General features: G+C 44.3%; 1 protein-coding gene across 15 annotated transcripts in view; it reads right to left on the bottom strand.

Annotated features, from left to right (window-relative positions):
• Positions 1-20,350, bottom strand: part of RBFOX2 (RNA binding fox-1 homolog 2) — a 174,315-nt gene that overhangs the window by 132,519 nt on the left and 21,446 nt on the right. For all 15 annotated transcript variants that reach the window (XR_010373506.1, XR_010373503.1, XR_010373512.1 and 12 more), the window contains exon 2: positions 5,428-5,478. Coding sequence is in view for 11 of the 15 variants with exons in the window: in XM_064455532.1 (XP_064311602.1) it covers positions 5,428-5,478 (51 nt within the window). In the remaining 4 variants the exon portion in view is untranslated. The remainder of the gene's footprint in view (positions 1-5,427; positions 5,479-20,350) is intronic.

Genomic DNA, 20,350 nt, shown 5'->3' with positions numbered 1-20,350 from the left:
GTAGCACACCTTAACTGTCCCACACCCTTTACAGCTTAGGTGCTAAATGGTAAGCCCCCAGCAGTTATACCACTACACACCTTTGAAGTCCTCTGCGTGCAACTGCCTCACAAATGCTTCCCACCTCCTGAATATGTTGGACATTTTCGGCCAGACCATATTCTCTAAAGTGAAGCTTGCTATTTGCCATGGAATGTTGCAGTTCAGTCAGTAACAGAACATCCCTTCGGTCCTGTCTAGTACAGAGTGAAAATATTTCACTGCTTGCCTTAAGAGAGGCCGTGGAAGCCAGGAAGCGGTAGATTTGGCAGTCTTAACCCTAATTCACCTCGCTTTAAACATAAGGAAGATGTTTAGAATAGTTTCCCCTCATTAGCTTGGTCCTACCCCAAATTCTGGGTTGTTTGCTTTCAAGCAAAGAGGCACTCCTCAGAAGCACCAGGAACACCAAGCCTGGTCGTCTTCATTTTATACAGAGGATCGCAGGTGCTTCATCATCTTTGTCCTGACTATTCACTTAAGGAGTGAGGTGCTCAAACTTCATTTCAGGTCTTTCCAGAACATCCTTCAGGTTAAGCACTTGTATTAACTACACTCAGACCAAAGTGTAAGCAACAAACAAACCAAAAACCCACAAACAACCCTCCTTTCTAGCTCCTGAATAACTTAAGACTTCTACCGCCACAATTCCACCAGTTACCAAGCCAGTGAGCATACACACTAGACGGTGTATTTTCATGGTCAGTTACAAGCAGGAAAACAAAAACCAAAATGCTTTTAGGAACACTACTTGCAGATATAAGCTCTTGAGACAGGGAGTCTTTGTTCTGAGACTAACAAACTAGAGCGCTGGAGAGACTGGCTGGTGCTACCAAGGTACAAAAAAAAAAAGTGGCAAAACCATTTTCCTCCAGAATGTCACTTTTTATTTGTTTTATGACAAGAGCATCTCAGTCTGTCAGTACTCAACCAAGATATTTTTGTGGATATTCTAATCCTACTGAACCATGCAGCTGGCAATCAAGTTGTGGCAGGATCTCCAAATTCACACTTCATCCCCATGACAGAGAAGAGGAAGGTAGGTGAGAGAGCCTCAGACCACACAGACTAGAGGACAGAGGCTTCCCCCTCTGAACTCTCTGCCAAGATCCCTGCTGCTCACTGCAGAGGGACCACTAACAGGAGCCGCCAGCTCCAACAGGAAGCCCAGTGACCTGCTGTCCTGCCTCCCCATGGGAGCTCACGCCCGCCCTTCACATCTCAGGATGAAGGGCTTCCTTGTCAAACTCCCCACGTCAGGAGGGACTGGGCAAAGAAAACAAACTGGACAAAAAAAATCAACAGGAGAAGCTTCCTGTTCTCACAGACTGCCGTGACCGTCATTCACCCAGACCAGCTTGTGGCCCCGGAGAGGGGAGTGCACGCAGTCACCTGCAATCTACAATGAATGCCCCAACAGATACTCCAGAGCAGCAAGTGAGTAAAGACCATGGGGAATAGGCTGAAAATTGGAGAGGATTTAACAGCATTTCACCTTAAGCTTGAACTCAAGCCAAGGGGACAGTGACAAAGCTGCTCCTAGCAGTTGCCATGGGCACCCACGCTACCTTGGGCTGCAGTCTCATCTACATACATGAGAACAACAGGTCAGGTCTGGTCAGTGCTCACATGGAAAACCAGCCACCAAAATTAAGCTGTTGAAGACAATGTCACTTGTTACAGATAATGATGTTTCCACCACGTTAGTGCCGAGCCAATGGCCCAGGTTGATTTAAGAGTTGTACTCATAGAAGTATAAGCTTTTAAAAGAAGCTTCAGACCAACATTCTAACCCATGGTAATAGCTGATGATCTCTTTCTGTAACAGGAGAGGTATAATAGCTCTAATATCCTGACCCAGTTCTGGCGTGTGCAATTACCTCCAGCTTCCATAAACTGTTTTCTCCTCCTCTCTTCCCTTCAGTGGCAGCTAAACAAGGTGTTCTTGCTCATTTTGTCTCCTGTTGGGGAACAAAATTATTCTGTGCAGCTGCCAGATTCTGCCATAGAAGTGCCAGTATTCAGCATTCAAACAAATTTCAGGTATCATGTCTAATATACTTCAACATGAAAAGCACTAGAGCAATATGACATAGGCCTTGGCTATATATAAAACAAGCTGGCACAGTTAGCACGGAATAGCTTTCTAGAAGCAGAGGATTTATTCTTGATGAGTTTGTCTATGTGTAAATGTTGTATCAGTATAGCTGTACCAGTCATTTTCCATGTTGAGACCAACTCATAGTAGCTCAGAGCTGTTTGTCACAGCTTGGGAACTGAAGCAAGGAAGTCTTGGTTCACTGCATTTTAGGCAGGCACTGATGTTACAAAACAAGAAACACCATTTTGTTGGCAGGCCCAACAGAGGGATAAAGAACTGAATAGTCCCTAGGGAATAAGCTCTCCTCACCAAAAGACTTGGTTCTCATCTTGGTTAACAATGTTACACTAACACTTCCAATATTTTCCTTTTTTTGAGGGATTCATTCCTGTCATCAGCATAGCTCTGGAAAAAAGGAGGGGCATCCTGCCATTCCTGTACGTGCATTAGGCATCCACAGAGCAAACCTTGAATTTTTGAGAAGAGTCCCAGAGAGCTCTCCATCTCCTTACACGGCTGTAATATAGTGCCAGTAGTGCAACACTTCAGCAACAGAAAGCCTTCTCTTTTTAGGCAAACTTACACCATTATGATTTAGCACACATGCTCCCCGGCCCTCGCACCACAAAGAGTCCAGTAAGGCAATGCTCTGGCAGGGCAGGTGAGGAACATGGGGGCTGCACAACAACGCAAAGCTCTGGGTTACCATAAAGCAATCACACAACACTAGAATTAAGAGGAACACAGCCTCAACATGAACCCATCTCATTTGCCCCAGTGCTGCTGCCTACCCATGATGATGACAGAATGCTTAAATATTTGGGAAAGGATACAAAATAAACTTCGTACTGTAGACCTATGCATTCCCAAATGGCCAAAGCAAAGACTTAAACCAATCACATATTTTAACCGGCAGGAAGAAAAACTGCAATAATCTGGAACATCTGGGTACGATTTAACCACTAGAGGGTGTAAAAACAGCATCGTGAAAGGTTCGCAGCCAGCAATTAATGACATTTAGAGCTTGAAGGAGTGAAAAGGGCATACAAACAAGTGAAGGAGTAGGATGCTACCTAAGGTGAAAAAAAGGGCAAGTTATATCTACAGAATTTCTAGCAGGACTATTGTGATCACACGACGAGATGCCCTGAAAATAAAGCTCAGCTTTGCTACTTCCACTAAGGAAAACATTGTGGTAAAAAGCACAGTGTAAGTATTTACAATAAAGAAATGCAACGGTAAAGAGCAAGGTACAAAAACTTACATTCACCAGCTTGCTTAAATCCAGCTCCTAATCTGAGAAAATATGACACAATTGCTCCTAAATCTCATAATTACTTTCTTACAGGGTCAGGATCGCTACGCATACTCCCACACCACTTCCTTTCTCCTTCCCCAGTGCAGAAAGGCAGGTGATGGATCAGCCATTGCTGCTCTCCCACACCAGCCACAGTCTGTGGCAACAGAGGATTTCTTTCTCAGCTGGTATCATGTTAGAAGCTCCCAATCAGATTAGCTAAAAGCCTTGAAACCTCATTAGTGAAAACCAGACCTGAATTTAAGCTGCTTCATGGCCAAAAGCAAGGCAGAAGGACAAACACCACAGATCAAGATGTTACCAAGAGCAGAGAAGAAAAAAAACAAAGCCAAAAAAAGATTTTTACAAGTATTTGCTAAAATTAAAACACACAAGTTGAACTGAAGCTGTTTGTCCACTAAGAAATTTCCATAAACCTCTTTGCCATCTGAAATACATATGCACACTGGCTAGTATACATTACTTCCCATGCTCACCCACAGAGAGCCCTCCAGGTCTGCCCAGGCTATAATTCTCAATTCACACACTGGCTGCTGCACAGCTTTCCCTGCCCATCTCCGCTGATCTGGTGACCTGCCAGCAACAGCAGTTCTGGACTTTCAAATCAGAAGAGTTATTAAGGGATGAGAAAGAGGAAACCTGTGAAGCGGGACATACTGGTAGTCACCAAAATGAAACACCAAGATGACCCAAAAACACCCCTAAATGGGTACAGCAAACTGCAAAATAGGGTGCAGAGCGTGCCACCAGAATGGAAAACAAAAGCAGATATGAACTGCTTTAAGGATCTCGGACTGGCTCTGCCTCTCAACCTAGCATACCTTACTTAGCCTGGGTAGAGCAGGAACACAACTCCCACAGCATCCCAAGGCGTAATATTTATTTGTGCGGGTTAACAGTTTAATATCTCCCAGTAGACATTCTGAATAATTTCCTCCTTTATGGAAATTCATACACACATTACAAGCACCAAAGAATTGCTTCAATTGCTGAGGCTGCACTATGCTGCACTTCCTTCATAAACACATCTCCTGTTAAGCTGCTGCTGCATATACCCAGGCCTCATGAAGATACGATGAAAATTACTTTCTTTATATAGCAGTACCTGTGCGTATTAAAGAATTTGATTGTTTTGTTATTTGCTCATTACTGAAATGTGCTGCATTATTGATTTTCCGTGCATATTAATTTCCTGTTACATTGGTTCATACTCTGCTTTGCAGTAGCACTGCAGAACACCGAAAAAAACTCCATTCTAAGAAGGGAGATTTAATGTGTGACGGTTGTATCTTACAACCCATTAAATTTCATTTGTTCCAAAGCATCTCCTCCTTCCATCATGCAAATTCATCAACTGGGATTTCTCCGTCTTCTGCTAGGAGGCAAGAGAATGCTTACAGATGCAATGCACTGAAACTGTAATTTTTACTGCTGTAGGAGGAGAACATCCTGAATAAGAGTATAGGGCAGGGGCCCTGCTCTACTTGAAAGGAAGGTATAACAAGTTCACAGATACTAGAAACAACCCAGTGGGACACCTCATTCCCTGCTCTACCAACGAAGCAGACTCTCACAAAAACTCAGTGTTGTTTTGTTCCCAGATGCTAGAATTACAGCAACAAGTATAAAACAGGGACAAGCATACACTGGCACTGAACATCTACATTCAGTAACACTGAGGAGATATTGTGGGAGTTAGGACAGGGATTTTAAGTTACTTTTTTAAGAATAAAGAATTTCCTGAGCCATTGGTAACGTGATTCATGTTTAACCCCTTGCCAGGCACATTGCCACATACTGCTGGAGGCCATAAAAACCATTCCATTTACCACATACATCTCCACAAGCATTCCACAACAGAACAAAACAATTTCCACTCCATAATAAGACAGTCAGGAAGCTGTCGGACAAAACATCCGTAAGTGTACGGAGACGTGCACACACACATTTACTGCAATCAGACTCTTACTTGATTGTCTCTTGCTGGGTATCCATGATAACCTGAAGTCAGAGGCTCATTCTGCAAGACAAGAAAACAAAGAGTGAATGTAGTGGGAATAGAAACCAAAGAATTATATGTCTGTCTTAACTCAGCCAAAACCAAGAACCTGCCTGAAATGAGGGAAGAATGAGCTAAGATTAAAGTATTCTGCTAACTTCCTATTTTCCATGTAAGCCTATATACCTAAAATTCATTTCCAACTCCATATGCCAAATTGTGCAGAAAGAAAAAAAATATCAAAGCCATAAAATAAACATAAACTAATCCTACCTTACCCTCTAATTTCAGTTGTGTATAATTCTTGTACTTTTCCAAAGAATTCACATGCAAACTTCATTTACCATAATGAAAACTGAACAAAACAGAACACAAAATTACAGAAGCTTCTGCCCACCTTGCCCATTTTCAAGAAATGTTTCCCTAAACATAAGCCATAGAAGTGTCAATCTTCTCCTTTTCATAAGTATACTAATAGCTTAACATGAACTTAAAAAGCAGTTATTGTAACTTCAAACACCCCAGTAAGCCCTGAGCAATACCTCACACACTCCCAACGGGATATCAAACCTCTAGACTTTCTTCCTTCACCCCAGAAGGGACTCAGAGTCTACACTTTTTGCGTTATTGGCAGCCCCATCACGCCGCTCTGCGGGAATATATGAACCTCCAACACTTCTGGAATTTCTCCATGAAATTCCCAGATGTGTCTCTATTCTAGCAGTGCAGTGGGGATTAAGATAACATCCTTCACAATACTTCCTAAATGTTTATTTCTGTTTCTTATTTTCTGTTACTCTCCCCCAACACCTCCTGTCTGAAATTGGGAGAGGGCACTCACACGCACCCCACACATGCATCTTTCTCTCTGGGTGGAAGATAAACTAAACTAGACTAAGCCTGCATCAATTCTACCCTGGTACCCCTGTGGTTTCAGGAGCAACTGCTGGCAGAATGTTAGGAGGAAGAAAGAAGGCAGTTGCCCCCCACAATCAGTTTTTAAGTCTGCTCCTATCTCTTGTTATGACTTGTGATGGGGAACTCCTAAGCCAGCCCTGCACTTTCTCCAGCAGCTCTTGGGTAAGGGGCAGGGGGAAGAGGCTCAAGGGGAAGACCCTGACAAAACACAGCAAAACAATCCCAAAGTGTCAAAAGCAAAGATATTCTGGGCATGAAGCTCACCAAGATGTACGATCGCTATCAGGAATAGTTTTTGTTCAGATGTTTGGGGTTTTGTCCTGGGATATTTGGGTTAAACAGGCCAGCTCCTACCAGAGAGGTGTCTTCTGCTCCACACAGGCCGTGTGTGGCCGCTGGCACAATTTCACAATTTACACAAGAATACTTTAACACAACTTCTGCTAAAAAGCAAGGTGCTAATAATTCAATACAGGGACTAGCAATGCTATTTTAAGTTCATATTCATCCTCCCTCTCTTCCTCTTTACCTCAAACCTGCCCAGGGAATTCTCCATGGAAACTTGCCAGGAAACATCCAGCCTCTCCTCAGGCTCCCATGCTAAAGCTACAGGAACACGCCCAGTATGACAGCTTCAAGGACAACAAAACTTCTGGCAGCCAGTTTTGGGGATTAACAGTAATTAATTAGGTTGACCACCCTGTGAGTACATTCTTCTCACATACTAATAGCCAGCAAGCAGGTAAAGCGCAAAACCCCAGAAATAATACAGAAACAGAAGGAAAGACACAGAAGTTGGAAGAAACAAGTGGTACTAACTGCTACAGTACCACTGTACTGTACACCAAGTGGTACTACAGTACCACCAAGCTTTTGGGTTTTAACTATGAACTTAATTAAAACCCAAGCAACATCACAATGAAAACGGACAGCTGGTACTTTACCCCAATGTAAGAACATGTTATAAAAAAAAGTATTTTGATTGATGTTTCTCCCACACACTACAGCTTACCAATTTAGGTAAGTGCAATAAATGTCCACCTTGTATCAGGAGATATGGCCTTTTCCTGAAAGGCCATTCCAGGTACACTTTTAACAGTACTTGTACGCCCACCTGCAAGGTCAGTACCTCAAACATACTTGTATGCCAGTCTTTCTGGACACCTTGGAAACCAGGAAGATTTCCACACAGAGAATAAGGAATGAACGGAAAAGTTACCACTGCAGATACTAAAGATAAGGACAGTGAATACAAGCAGAAAGTTATAACGAAGAAAGGAAAAAAGAACTGTTATCCTCAGGATGATGTTCTTCACATCAGGGGCTAACCAAAGGGACGGTCACTGCGAGGTTGTGGCAGAAGAGACAAAAAAAAAACTTCATGGGATTTCCATTCTGAAGTCAAAGGACCTGGATGCCCAGAAACCACCTCTAGAAACAGAAGGGTTTCATAAGCAGAAGCAAATCATGAGTGTGTAATTGTCTTTCTCTTCCTTTTCACAGAGACCTGAGGGCAGCCCACAGTATGTAAGAGGTCAGAAATAAAGAAGAAAAATTGAGTGGAAGAGGGGGGAAAAAACCCCACAGGTGGTAATCTCCGCTTTGTTTTTTGGAAGACAAACCCCACAAATCGCAGATTAAAACATTTGAGGGATATGGTTGCATCAGAAGGTAAAAGACGACATGAAAGAAGATTACATTAGGAAAGCAAGAGTTTGGAGAAAGTAGAGGTTAGAAAGAGTAGCAGCTGGAGCATTAAGGTCACAAAAAGGCCAAAGATATCTCTGCCTTTCATACAGCAACGCTGCCACCAAGTACTGAACTCCTTGCAAAATCCCCGCTGTGCGTATCATTGCTTTAATTGAACTTAACTCTCCAAGAGAAGGCAGGAAGCGCCTAGGGAAACCGTCTCCCGCCAATAATCTCCAGTGCTGCCAATTTTACAGGTCACTAATGGTGAATCCAGGGCCTGTTGCATGATTATTCCATATGGAGTTTGCTTTTGTTGAAAACTAAACAGAGCAAGAAGTGAAAGCGTTAAACTCCTGTGACTGGAACAGGACGGTCCAGCAACATCCAGACAGAAAACCTTAGTTAGCAGGCAATCTAAGGCAGCAGAGGCCAAGGATACAGCTCAATCTCCTCTCTGCCTGCACATGCACAAAACCAATCTCACAAAATGGAAATGGGAAGACAGAGGGGGAAGATTTAACACGGATAAATACCCTGCTCACAAACACAGAGGGACTCTGCCTCCTGGCAGCAGCCTGGTGGGAGAGGGAACCCCCAGATAACTCCATCTCTCTCACGGCTCCCTCCTGCCAATTACATCTGTCTTTCAATATCAACATGCAACTAGACATTCGTAAAGAAATTGAGTTAGGCAGTGCTAGCCTGCAAAATCAAATCAAACTGCCACTGGGATGTTTCATTACTTTGTTTACTACTGAAAGGCATTTCTCAGGTACTTGCAATCTGCTTCAGAGCAGGAAGAAAAAAACTGGAAGCTAATACAGTACGTCAGCTTTCTACAACACATATTGTGATTTTATTCAAACTGTACCAACGATCTCACACATGTGCTTCCACACTTCTGTAGGATGTATGAGCACTGTGGTTGTACCCCAGTAGTAGACTCTGTGCCAGCCAACTGGATTCAACAGTATGAAAGTCACAACTCAGTCAAATCCACTAAGCCTTTACCCCCTCCCTTTACTTCAAATTTTCCCACTTCTTTAATTTCCCAACCTTGCTAACACAAGTTCTTTTCCACTAACATTTAAGGTCTGCCACAAACTGCAAGCCACGGGTACAGTCTTGGGTCACAAGCTAAACACAGTACAGCCATTTGCAGAAAACTCAAAAGCAAGGAGATGCTCCTGCACTAGCAGTACAGCCAGGCTTTGGGGCTGCTGGGTTTTTGACACCTTTCAACTTGATAAATTTTAACATGAGTTGCTGTCTATAAACCAAACACCAGTAAGAAGTGATCAGCTCCGCAGGTGCTATTAACTTATGAAAGGCCACAGTGGACTGCAGTAGAGTCAGTCCTCTGGAGAAAATATCACAGCTGTAAACATAATGGAAGGTCTGAAAGGCCTCTCACCCTTTTCTTAAAAATAAAACTAATTTTAGCTTAAAGAGACAATAATTCTTTGACCTAACTTGACCCCAGAACAAATGAATTTTAAATCACAGACTCACCATTTTGCCAGGCACAACAATCAGTGACGCCTGATTAGCAATTGTTTCTTGACAGCCAATCTAAACCTAAAGCCTGCAGATTAAAATTCTGCTGGTATGAACTGTTAGCCTAGTGAGTCCATGCATATTTCCCCAGATGGAGAATCAATTCCTGCTGAATCCAAGCTTCAATTTGAAGTGTTGACTACTTTTGGTTGCAAAGATAACCTCAGAAACACGACCAGGCAATCTCTCTTCCCTGAGTCTGCGGCATGCCTGCTTTCCTAACAATGCTGGCAAAAGGGGAGTGAAGCTAATGCAATTCTTTTGAGTTTCACAACCACTGCCTGGCTCTGAGCAAGAGCAGCAAAGCCAACACGAGAACAGCTCATCTGCCTCTGCTGTGGCTGCCCCTGAGCGCTACCAGCAGCACAGCAGTCTCGTGGCTTGGACAGAAGTGGCAAGGGAGAGCCCCAGCTCCAGAAAGTCAGAAACCCCTGGACTACACAGAGCAATGAAATGAAGGCAACAAGAAATTACTTGTTCCTCCTGAAAGCAAAATGGGATTTTAAAGTGGTGAGATAGCATGAGTTACACGTTTATTATCAGAGGCTTGTGCTAGACAAACAGAAGGCACTTTTCTAGCACAAAGACATTTACCAAAGAAAAGGGCTGAAAACACTGGCAACCAAGCTATCAATCTGAAAGTGATGGTTGCAAAAAAGTAAAGCTCACCAGCCAGACACAAATCCCAGCACTGTTCACCACAGCCCGTTGGTTTCACTTTTTTTTTTTTTTTTCTTCTTTTCTTCTTGCATAGCAGGAAAAGCAGAAATCCTGTGCTTGGAGAAGGGGAGTCCTGAAAAGGCATTTAGTACTTTAACTGCAGCAGAGCACTAGTGAAATTGCAAATGCCTTGACCCTATTATCAGCTACCAAGAAAACAGGTAATTCTTCATTAGACTTTACCTGTACAAATTACTGCATATAAACAAAAGGAAAATATCTGCTTCTTTGTCCAAGCATATCTGATGTGTTCAGTCTGCATTCTCAATCGTCTGTGCCATCTCCCTGCCCCAAACTGTCTGTGGATAAAATTAATGGGAAAAGCAGCATCTGAGGCTGAACTACCAATTATTAATGAAAAACTGAACTAATGTAGTTTTTAAATGGATCTTAATGTCACCCTTCTCCCTCGATACTTACCCTAATTTGATATATAGCTCTCGCTAATCACTCTGCAGTTCCAATAACTGAATCTATAGTGTGGGACACTTCCCTTCAGCTGTCTTCACTTTCAATTAAACTTGCTTGTCGGCTTTGGCCAGTTTCCAGACACGCAGACGTCATCTAGCAAACCACTTCCATTTATTTGCTTCCTTGTTAAGCGTCCTGACATCAACAACCTATGCTCACAGGGACACAAGTAACAGGACTTGCATTTTACTCCTCACCCATCCCTTTTTGGGGGGGATTAAAAGCCCAAGATTTTGACAAAAGGCGCTGCACCAAGTACACTGCACAATGCTGTCCTTGATGGTGGGGAAGACACATGCTGGCTGGGAGGGCCCCGGCTTCCCATGCCTGCCCGAATTACTGAGGACACTTCTTGAGGGACAGAAAAGCAGAGGTGCCATCACCAGCGCAATGCTCTGGTCACAGGGGGCCTCATGCCAGTGGCTGCCCTGGCGGGAGCAGGGAAACGCCCATGGGTTCCCTGCTCCAGGGCCTGGCGGAGGTCAGGATGGAGGCCCATCTGGGCCCTCTTCCTTCCTGGAATTCTGGCCCTGTTGTCACAGCGACGGTGGCCTCCGGCAGGGCCCCTCCACCCCCACCCCAGGTTTCCCCTTCTCCTAAAAACATCATGTTTTCAGCAGGAGTCTGCACAACGCGGGACACATGGGATGGGAGAGCTCCTGTGTGGGGCCCCCACCGCCTCACAGGGCTCCGGTCCCCTGAGAAGGGAGGCAGCCACCGGGGTTCGCCCACCTCCGGCCTCTCACCAACTCCAGTCCCCCAGCACAGGGGTGTCCCTGTCCCTGGCACCAGGCCACAGCTCTCCAAAGCTGGACCCGGTACCCTGGACCCCAAGACTGTCCATGACCCCCTGCCACAGGGCCTGCAGACCCGCCTCTCAGCCATCATGAACAGGCAGGAGCCTAGGTGGGGCCCGGCCGGAGGGAGGCCAAGCTTGCCAGAGGCTCTCCTGGTAGGAAGCCCAGTGACACAGTGAAGACAAGAAAGGAAGGTGATGTCAGATTAATAAAAATAGCCTTCTGCCCTGACCAGAGTTTGAGTATGTTGGAGCAATTAGCTAGGCAAGTCCAGCAAGACAGAACAGGGCAACTTTGGGGGAGGTCATGTCCCTGTCAAACAGAGCCCCGTTGAAGCCACCCAAATGTGTCAGTGCAATTTCCTGTATTTGAAGTACATATTTTCTTAACTCCAACCTTCTGTTCCAAGAAACCCCATAAATACACTATAGGAAAAATAACTGGTTGGTATAGCAGAAACTGCAGAACGGAATACACTCAAATATACATCTGACCAAACCACTCAGAAAGATGGTATTTAAACTGTCAGGGTCTGTTAAAAAGTTCAGTATGCAACGAGTTTACAACGCACAGTCAAGTTTTAAGTTGACAGCATCCATATGAAGTTAAAATAGATGTCTAATTTTGCAGAGAGAAGGGGGACTTTCATACACAGAAAGCACTTCTGCAGCTAAAATGGAAGAACTAAACTTGAAGTATTTTACAGAGACTCTTTATAACAGTGCAGATTCTTCCCTGACTATTTTTTATTTTATTTTAAAATTGAAGTAGCTTTTTGGAGGTCAGAAGAAGCTTTACACCAACTGGTTTTTTCATTTTCCAGATCAGCCAAGGGGTGTTTTCCGCTTCTCAAAGAGATGAGTTTTCATTAATTTAGTGTAATTTAAATGTGCAAAACACAGACTGTCTTTTGGACTACATATGGCAGCAACCTAATACTGCTCTGGGCATAAAGGAAATACAGCCTGCCTCTGCTGGTCTATGACCTACGCTGGCAACAATAGATCCAGCGTGAGTTAAAGCCCCTGGGAACACTGTGCACAGTGTGACGTCTATGATCCAGTAAATACAAGGTCACTCTGCATGCACAGAAGTCAATAGCATAGAATATTGATTTCCCTCCTCTTTTAGTAGGCAGAAGCATTTTAAAACAGCAGCTCATCTTCACTTCCACTCTTACTCAACACGAACAGGACAAGGCTCATAACAAGGCTTTAAAATTCAGCGCTGGGGGCATCTTTGGCTGTAATTGTTACACAGGGCTGAGGAAGCATTTCACACGTAATTCGTGCTAAGCCACTCATTACAGGCCAACATGCTTATGGCACGAAAATCCGGCATGCTCAAACATGATGGCTACAAGCTTTCAAAAGGCAAAGAGGACTACAGAGTTCTGCCTTAGTGGATGGCTTCATTGCTTCTGCCCTCTCAAAAAACAGGATGGAGAATACAGAAAATAACAGGACAAGGGAGATGATAGACCTCAGATCCAGAAGGGAAGTCAGTTGATCGCAAGCTTGTTGGCTGGTTTTGTAGATATTCAGAGGCTGTTGCTCAAAGGCTAAAAAGAAAAGTACTCCTACTCTGCAGAACAAAATTATAGTTGTTATATTACCTGCAGAAGAGAAGGCTGAAACTAATTTGTTGGCTGGGTGTGAAGAGGCTGTGATATAAAATTAAACATGCCTTGCTTTTACGGAAATGGGCATGAAAAGGAGATAGAGGCACAACAGTACATGATTCAGACAAAATCATGCTGTATACCAAGTGCTGCAGGCAAATAGGTGAGAGAATTTTTCTGTACCCTGGACACACTGGCCTGATTGCATAAACCGCCCTAGATAAGTTACAGAAATTATTTTCCCAGGTTCACGTTACAAACCAACTTCCCTTTCCCCAAAGACATCATATCTTTGAGCAGCCTAGCCAAATGCAGCTTCATCTCCGGGGCGCTGCAAGTGCCCGCAGCCAGCCTGCTGGCCTGAGAAAGGAGAGAAACAAGGCAGGCAGGCTGAAGTGCCAGATCTGTAATTGCAAGGGGTTAAAATGCCTGGAGGAGGGAGGAAGCACAGGGCTTGGGGTGAAGAAAAGGCAGGCTTCAGGAGCGCCTCAGGAGCCAGGGCTGGTTCTGATTAAGCCCGCAGGATTGTGGAGCTGCACAGGAAGCGCGGGGGGGGGGGGGGGGGGGGCTGAGGGGGAGGCATAGGGGTCTCAGCCACAGCCATCCCAAATACACTAGAAATCTTTGTGTTCCAGCAGGACCATCTGGAAACAGTTAGACGAAACAACTCCCAGGCCTTCCCTCCCAAAATAAAAAAAAAAATAAATCCACTCTTAAGACCATTAAGCCTGGCCTCTTCGTCCCCCTCCTGGAAAGCTCCTCTTCCTGCAACCACGGGGAACAAAAGGCCATCTATACAAGGGAACGAACCCCCTTCATTGCTGCAAGGGCGGTCTGCATGGCACAGCAGCCCCCTCTGCCCACCAGGGGCATCCCAAAGTGGCATGACAAGGGAGAGAGAAAGCCCAAACCCTCTGCCTCACAGCCAGCACATTGCTTCAGAAGTGGTGCTGGTGAAAGAGCATCCAGGGCAATATTTGCACCTGGTAAGACCAACATGGGGAAAATACAGTCAGCGAGTCCAGCTGCAGCCAGAATATCCCCAAATGGGAAATGTGCACGTTGAGGGCTCACTCTGAATTTTCGTTCCTTGGAAGCTCCTATTTGTGCCAAAAATCAGCACACGGATGCGAAAGAATCCACTCCAGTGGAGACAAATATTCCAGATGTATGCCAGAGATTTAATTCTGTTCTTAAGAGGATGGAAAGACCATGATGTGAAGCACATCATCATGGTAATGCTGCCCTGCTGCCTCAGAGGTACAAAGAATCAGAAGAGCGACAGAAACCAATCCAGCCATTTTCAACCCCTGAAGGTCTCCTTCTGATAAGGGACTGGGACAACCCATTAGTGGCTGAGCACATGTTCTGGAGACAAAGAGGGTGACTGTCTCCAAAAATGCTGTTCACTTATATTTTAAAAGGGAAAAGGAGAGGTAATGACTGTTGACTTTTACCAGAATAAATTACCATGTAACAGAGAGGTACTTTTCCTTCCTTGCCTTTAACTTTATTCACCTCTCCCACACACATCACGATTTTTCAGGATTTTTCTTCTAATTAGACACCCAAGTGCTACACACTTGCCTACAAAAACATGCAAACATATCAAAACAAAATCAAAGCTAACCTTTCAACATCCCAATTAAACAATTACATACGAAAAGTAACAGGACTGATTCCTGCTATAACACAATGTCATTCCACTACAGAAAACACATCTTTGCTTTTCTTCTTACATCCACCCTGTAACTGAGTGACATCTCTTTATGGGCCACAGCCAGTCTGAATGGGTTGTCCATAACCAGAGTGCAATTCATAAAAATAAAAAGCCTTAAAATAAAAGGTTTTCTCAACCATTAGCCAAGGACTCCTTGGAATCCACTTCCATTATACAAACCTCCTCACTGTTCCTGCAAAGCTAACTGTTGCTAAACATGATTGCCCCGAGATGCCAGCGTGGTAGCTGTAGTCACACCTCTCCGAGTATATGAAAAGAGAGAAATCCTGCCTAAGCTACCAGAAATAGCCACCCTAGACAAACTGTCCAGTATGGCAGGCTATAGCTGATGCCCCAACCTAGGCAAATATGCTGGAGGAATGAAGCACCCCCGTGCAGGCAATGGTCACAGCTAGAAAGGGGTTAAAACAGGAAGGAAGGGAGAACTAATCAAAGAATCTCCTTCCCTCCCAACAGAGGAACACCTCCTCTCTGGAATAGTTTTGAGAGGAGTTTCAGTACGTGCTTTGTTTCGAAATTTTAAGAGAAAGGAAGAAAGACCTGCCCTTCATTTGGAAGGCTGCATCCAAAGAGTTGGGAGAGTGCTCTGCAAAGAGAGGAAGATTCAAAACAAAACACCACCCAACCCGGCTGTGGGGACAAAACGAGGCATTTACAGTAAGTTACTGTTTCCATTTCGTTGCACACAGAAGCAAGGCAAGCCACTCTGAAGGGGCTTCTAACAAAGATTGTGTTACTGTGGAGAGCAAAATTATCCAGCGAGGTATCTGTAAGTGGTCTGAATTCTTCAGTTTGGCCCAGACGGGAGCGCTAGCCCTGCTTATAAGGGAAAAGCTGCTGCTGCCTGTATTCCACGCACAAGGGCCAAGAACTTTATGTATTAATGGAAAAATGAAGTGAGAGACTGCCAGCAGTCTCAGGCATTGGATATTCTTATACTATTGTACAACACGTGTTTAAATGCAGCCATCGACCACAAAAATAAGATTGCAATTAAACAGCGAGAGGTCATAGGAACAAATCAGGCCTGCGTAAGGTCAAAACAAGTGCCAGAGATATTTGTGCTGACTGCACCATTAAAACACCAGGCTGCTGCACCCCAGGCATCTACAAGGCTACAAGACCTGGGTCTGCTGAACAGGCAGGAGATAGATACAGTTCTTGCCTGCATCCCACAAACCTGCATTGCATTTCTCTCATCTTACCAGCTTTAGGTTGAGCTAAGACCCAGGAAGTCCTCAGAAACAGCAGACAACCTCCTTATAGAGCCTCGGTTCTGCCCTATTGTCATTACAAATAGTCTGAAGCCGCTGGAGAAAGACCCACACGCCTCCCCAGGAGGTCTCTAAAACCCCGGATTGCACATTCCTGCCAGCACCACATGAAAGCATCAAAGCCCCCTCCCTTCCCTGCCTGCAAGACAGCATAATAAACAAGCCACTCCACCAGCGGTGGAACTAACTAAAACTAGTTCCTCAGAGATTTGTACCTTCTGCCCCCCGGCCATTTCCCGTCCCAGCCTCCCACAGCTATAACCACAGCCCCCCTTGCCATGTCGCCTGCCATGGTCCTGCTGGGCAAGAGGGGGAACACACCACGGTCAGACCAATCCGTCCACCCACTCCATGTGAAGTGTGTAATCCACAAGTCCTTATCACCTCATCCTCCGTGGGGCACTCGTGTGCATCTCTCCCCCCCCACAACCCATCACCGTTCTTCACAAAGTTTTCACAAAGGAAGGTGTTGGCATTACAATTCTACCAACTTTTAAATGCAATTGAAATTACTGCTTGGTTTGTAAGTGAGCACGCGTGGGAAGGGATTGTCACAGCACATTCACATAAAACTTGTTTCCTTCACAATTTAGTCTAAAAGCCTCTTCTGCGTGCAATCCCTGGAGACTTCTTTGCATTAAGAAGTTACATTTCCCTCCCTGAGCCTACAGATGAAATGCAGAACAGAAGAGATCTAAAAAAACTTGGAACCTGAAATTACAGCATCGTGTATCTTCCTATGCAGCTCATTCAGATGAAGGAAACAAAAAAAGGGAGCCACCCTCCCACTGAACACACAAACAGCTTAAATTAGGTACAGAGAAACTGGCAGTATAGCAAATTTCTGAACTGGAGCAGACTGAAGGCACCGTGGCAAACAGCAGTCGAGAGGGCCAGTCAAAGCTTCAAACCATGCCAAAGCACCACTGCTTTTTTGTTTTATTTCTCAAGGTTTCTTTGTAAAAATAGCCAGCAATTTTATTCAAAGCTCTAGACAGTCGCAGCACTATAAATTCAGTTCTCCTTGCTCCTTCCTTCTGCGTACTTGGTAACAACTGCTTGACCCAAGTATAAAGAGATTAAAACTCAACTGCCTTGAGCTACACAGTGATACCAAACACCTTCTAAGAGCCAGATGAAGCCAACCTAAAAAAAATCACACTACCAACAAGGGGAACTGCCCTGTTTTTTCCCCTCATGCTCTCAAGTGTGCGTCCCTATCTCATCTCTTGCATGCACAGTAGGGATCACAGAAGAAAACGGCAAGTCAAATCAGCTTGCTGATCCTCCTGGAAGCTAAACCCTCTCCCTAAAGGAGAAGGATTACCACGTGGTTGGAGTCGGAGAGAAGACAGGGCTCCTCTTTCAGTGAAAGCAGAGTCTTAGATCAGCTTAAACCAATGATGAAACTGCAACAATGTGAGCTATGCTGACAAGCCTCCTTCTTAGAAATTACCGAGCCTTAACCTCCATGCATTTCAGAACCTTTTATACAGGCATCTTTAACACTGCTTTAATATTCAGAGTTTTTACTCCCTTGAAGAACTGATCATAAGAAACATCCAGCAGTCATCTAGGCAGAAGAAGAAAGTCTTATTGCTGATCACATTTCATGGCTTCCCCTTCTCATGCCAAAACATTTCCAATACTGTACGGGCTAACCAGATATGGGTGTTTGCTTATACTCTTCTCCTTTCTTCATCCCTCAGAAGCAGGGAGCAACTCAAGTCTGCTGCTTTACCAAAGAGTGGAGGTGCTTAAGTGAGTTTTCATGGGCAAAGGAATGCTCTGTAGCTAGCAGCCATGGGTATCCAAAACAAATCCATCATGCTTGTTCTGTTAATTACTTAGAGTTGTGAGAATCCAGGAGGGAAAAGGCATTTTTATCAATTAAATCTATCCACACTTGGTAGTTTTCTGAACAGTTATTGGGGAAGATCCATGAAAAGAGATGCTATTTCCCACCCCACCCCCCAGGTTTGCAAAAACACACATAGACCCTTTCTGTTTCCATTGCTTTAGGCTTGTGACCTCCATGACTTTCAGACCAAAAGCACCACTATCCACTACAGGCCCATACGCCACTGTTACAGAGAGATGCCAAAGATTTGACAAGACCAACTGCAGAAGTATTGGCTGATGCTGATTCTAGGGACAATGTTGATGGTAGGATAAGGCACACAGAAGACTTCACTATTAAACATCCTAAAAGTACACATCCTCAGACATCAGAGCCATCCATATTTTAGAAATGTTCCTGCTTCTCTGCCTGATGCTACAGCCTCCAATAACAAGATCTGCACATGTCCAAGAGCTGCACACGTCCGAGAGCCAAGAGACTCTACCTCAGCTTCGAATATGACCTGGCTTCAATGATTAATGCTTTCATTACCTCCCAGTTGGACTACAGCATGGTGACACAGTGAGAGCACATGACTTCAGCTCTTAGAAAACTCCAAATCACACAATTTCATGCCTGCACCTCTCCATCCAAATGGCCAAGCAGATCTCAGGGTGAACATTTACACAGGTGATAATGCTCTTCGGCTTCAAGAGTAGCACACTTTGCAGTACAAACTTCGTAACTTTCTAGGAGCAGTAGGGACATGCTCACTTCAAATCCTCTAACAAAAATATGTAGCGAAACCTTTAATTTACACTAAAAGAAGTGAACAGAAATCTTCAAATATCAATCTTGAAGGAGCAAATAATGCTTTTCCTAAAGAGGATAGTGAAGCACAAACATCATCTCATTATATTAGTCACATTTCTTAACGCATTATAAAAAAGCGCCTAAACTATGACTGCAGAAAATAGCACAAATATAAACTATACACTTGTGCACAAGATACATATCTGTATAGGAACTTTCCCAAAACTGAAACCTAACAGATCTCTAAACTTTGTAGGCAACAACCAACACCAGTGGGGATTTTGCAGCACTAAAACTATCACAGAAAGAAGAAAGGCCTAGAAAAGTTGCTGGATTTACAGTGCATCTTCCTAGTGCCAAAAATCAAGTATTGAGGCACCAACACTACCACCTGAGTGTATAAATGTTTGTGTCAAAATGAAGCTTGTAATCCTCCCGAGCGAGACACTGAACCTCCCAAATCCCATCCCATACGAAGACAGCATTGCATCAGTCAGAGTCTATTGAAAGATAGCACTAGTGCCTGGAGGATTACTTGCAGCTTTAAAACAGCAGCAGAAAAATGAAAAAGGGAAAAAAAAAATGGTGGAATTTCACACAGATGCTGCTGCTGCATGGAAAAGCTGTTATCATCCACACAGAAAGGCACTGTACAGATTCAGGACAGAAGGGTTGAACACATGCAAATCACAGATTGAATGAGACTGCTTCTCTCCCCCACTGCTCTTCAATCGGATCAGGAGCATGAGGGAAGGAGCCGGAAATCTGCTCCCTTCTGGAAATAGTCAAAAATCTCCTGGGGGAAGAAAAAAAGAGGGAAGTAAGAACAACAAGTTTTCCCTTTCTCCTGCTGCCATTACTAAAGCCAAAATGGGTACAAACAAGAAGTTCCAAAACTTAAAATCTCTACTACACAAAGATAATATAAAAGCACAGCCCCAAACTCTGGTGATGGCAATTCTAGCTGCCTCCTACACCCCAGAAGCAGCCGCCTATTACAATAAGGCTTAGCTTCTCAACTGACTACATGTAGGTCTCACCATTCATGAGCCCCAGTCCATCAGCTTTTGTACTTACTTTGAGGGGGGCTGAATGCTTTTTGCTCAGAGCAAAAACACAGCTGAAGCCCTGTGTGCTAATGGCAAAGCGCAGCTCCAGATCTTTTCCCAGTTGCTGCATGAACATCACTGCAGACTTCACACCTTTGCAACTTGTTGTCTCCCTTTGACTCATCCAAATTTAAAAGCAATAGGAGGAAGCTTGTTTCAGACATTTCCCTCTCCTCTGTTGACAGGGAATACTACACCTCTCTCCATTCCTGCCTGTACAAAGGAGAAAACAGGTGGCTTGACCCACTGTTCCCTTCTTTCTAGCCTTTTTGATTCAGTATCTAGTCAATGCCCATAGACACATGCAATGATCCTACTGTTTGTTTTGCTTCTCTCTCTG

The sequence above is a fragment of the Phalacrocorax carbo genome, chromosome 1 (genome assembly GCF_963921805.1).
Source record: "Phalacrocorax carbo chromosome 1, bPhaCar2.1, whole genome shotgun sequence".
In the NCBI taxonomy this organism is placed as follows: Eukaryota; Metazoa; Chordata; class Aves; order Suliformes; family Phalacrocoracidae; genus Phalacrocorax; species Phalacrocorax carbo.
The sequence above is the reverse complement of the archived record's forward strand: the minus strand, read 5'-3'. Positions and strand labels throughout refer to the sequence as shown.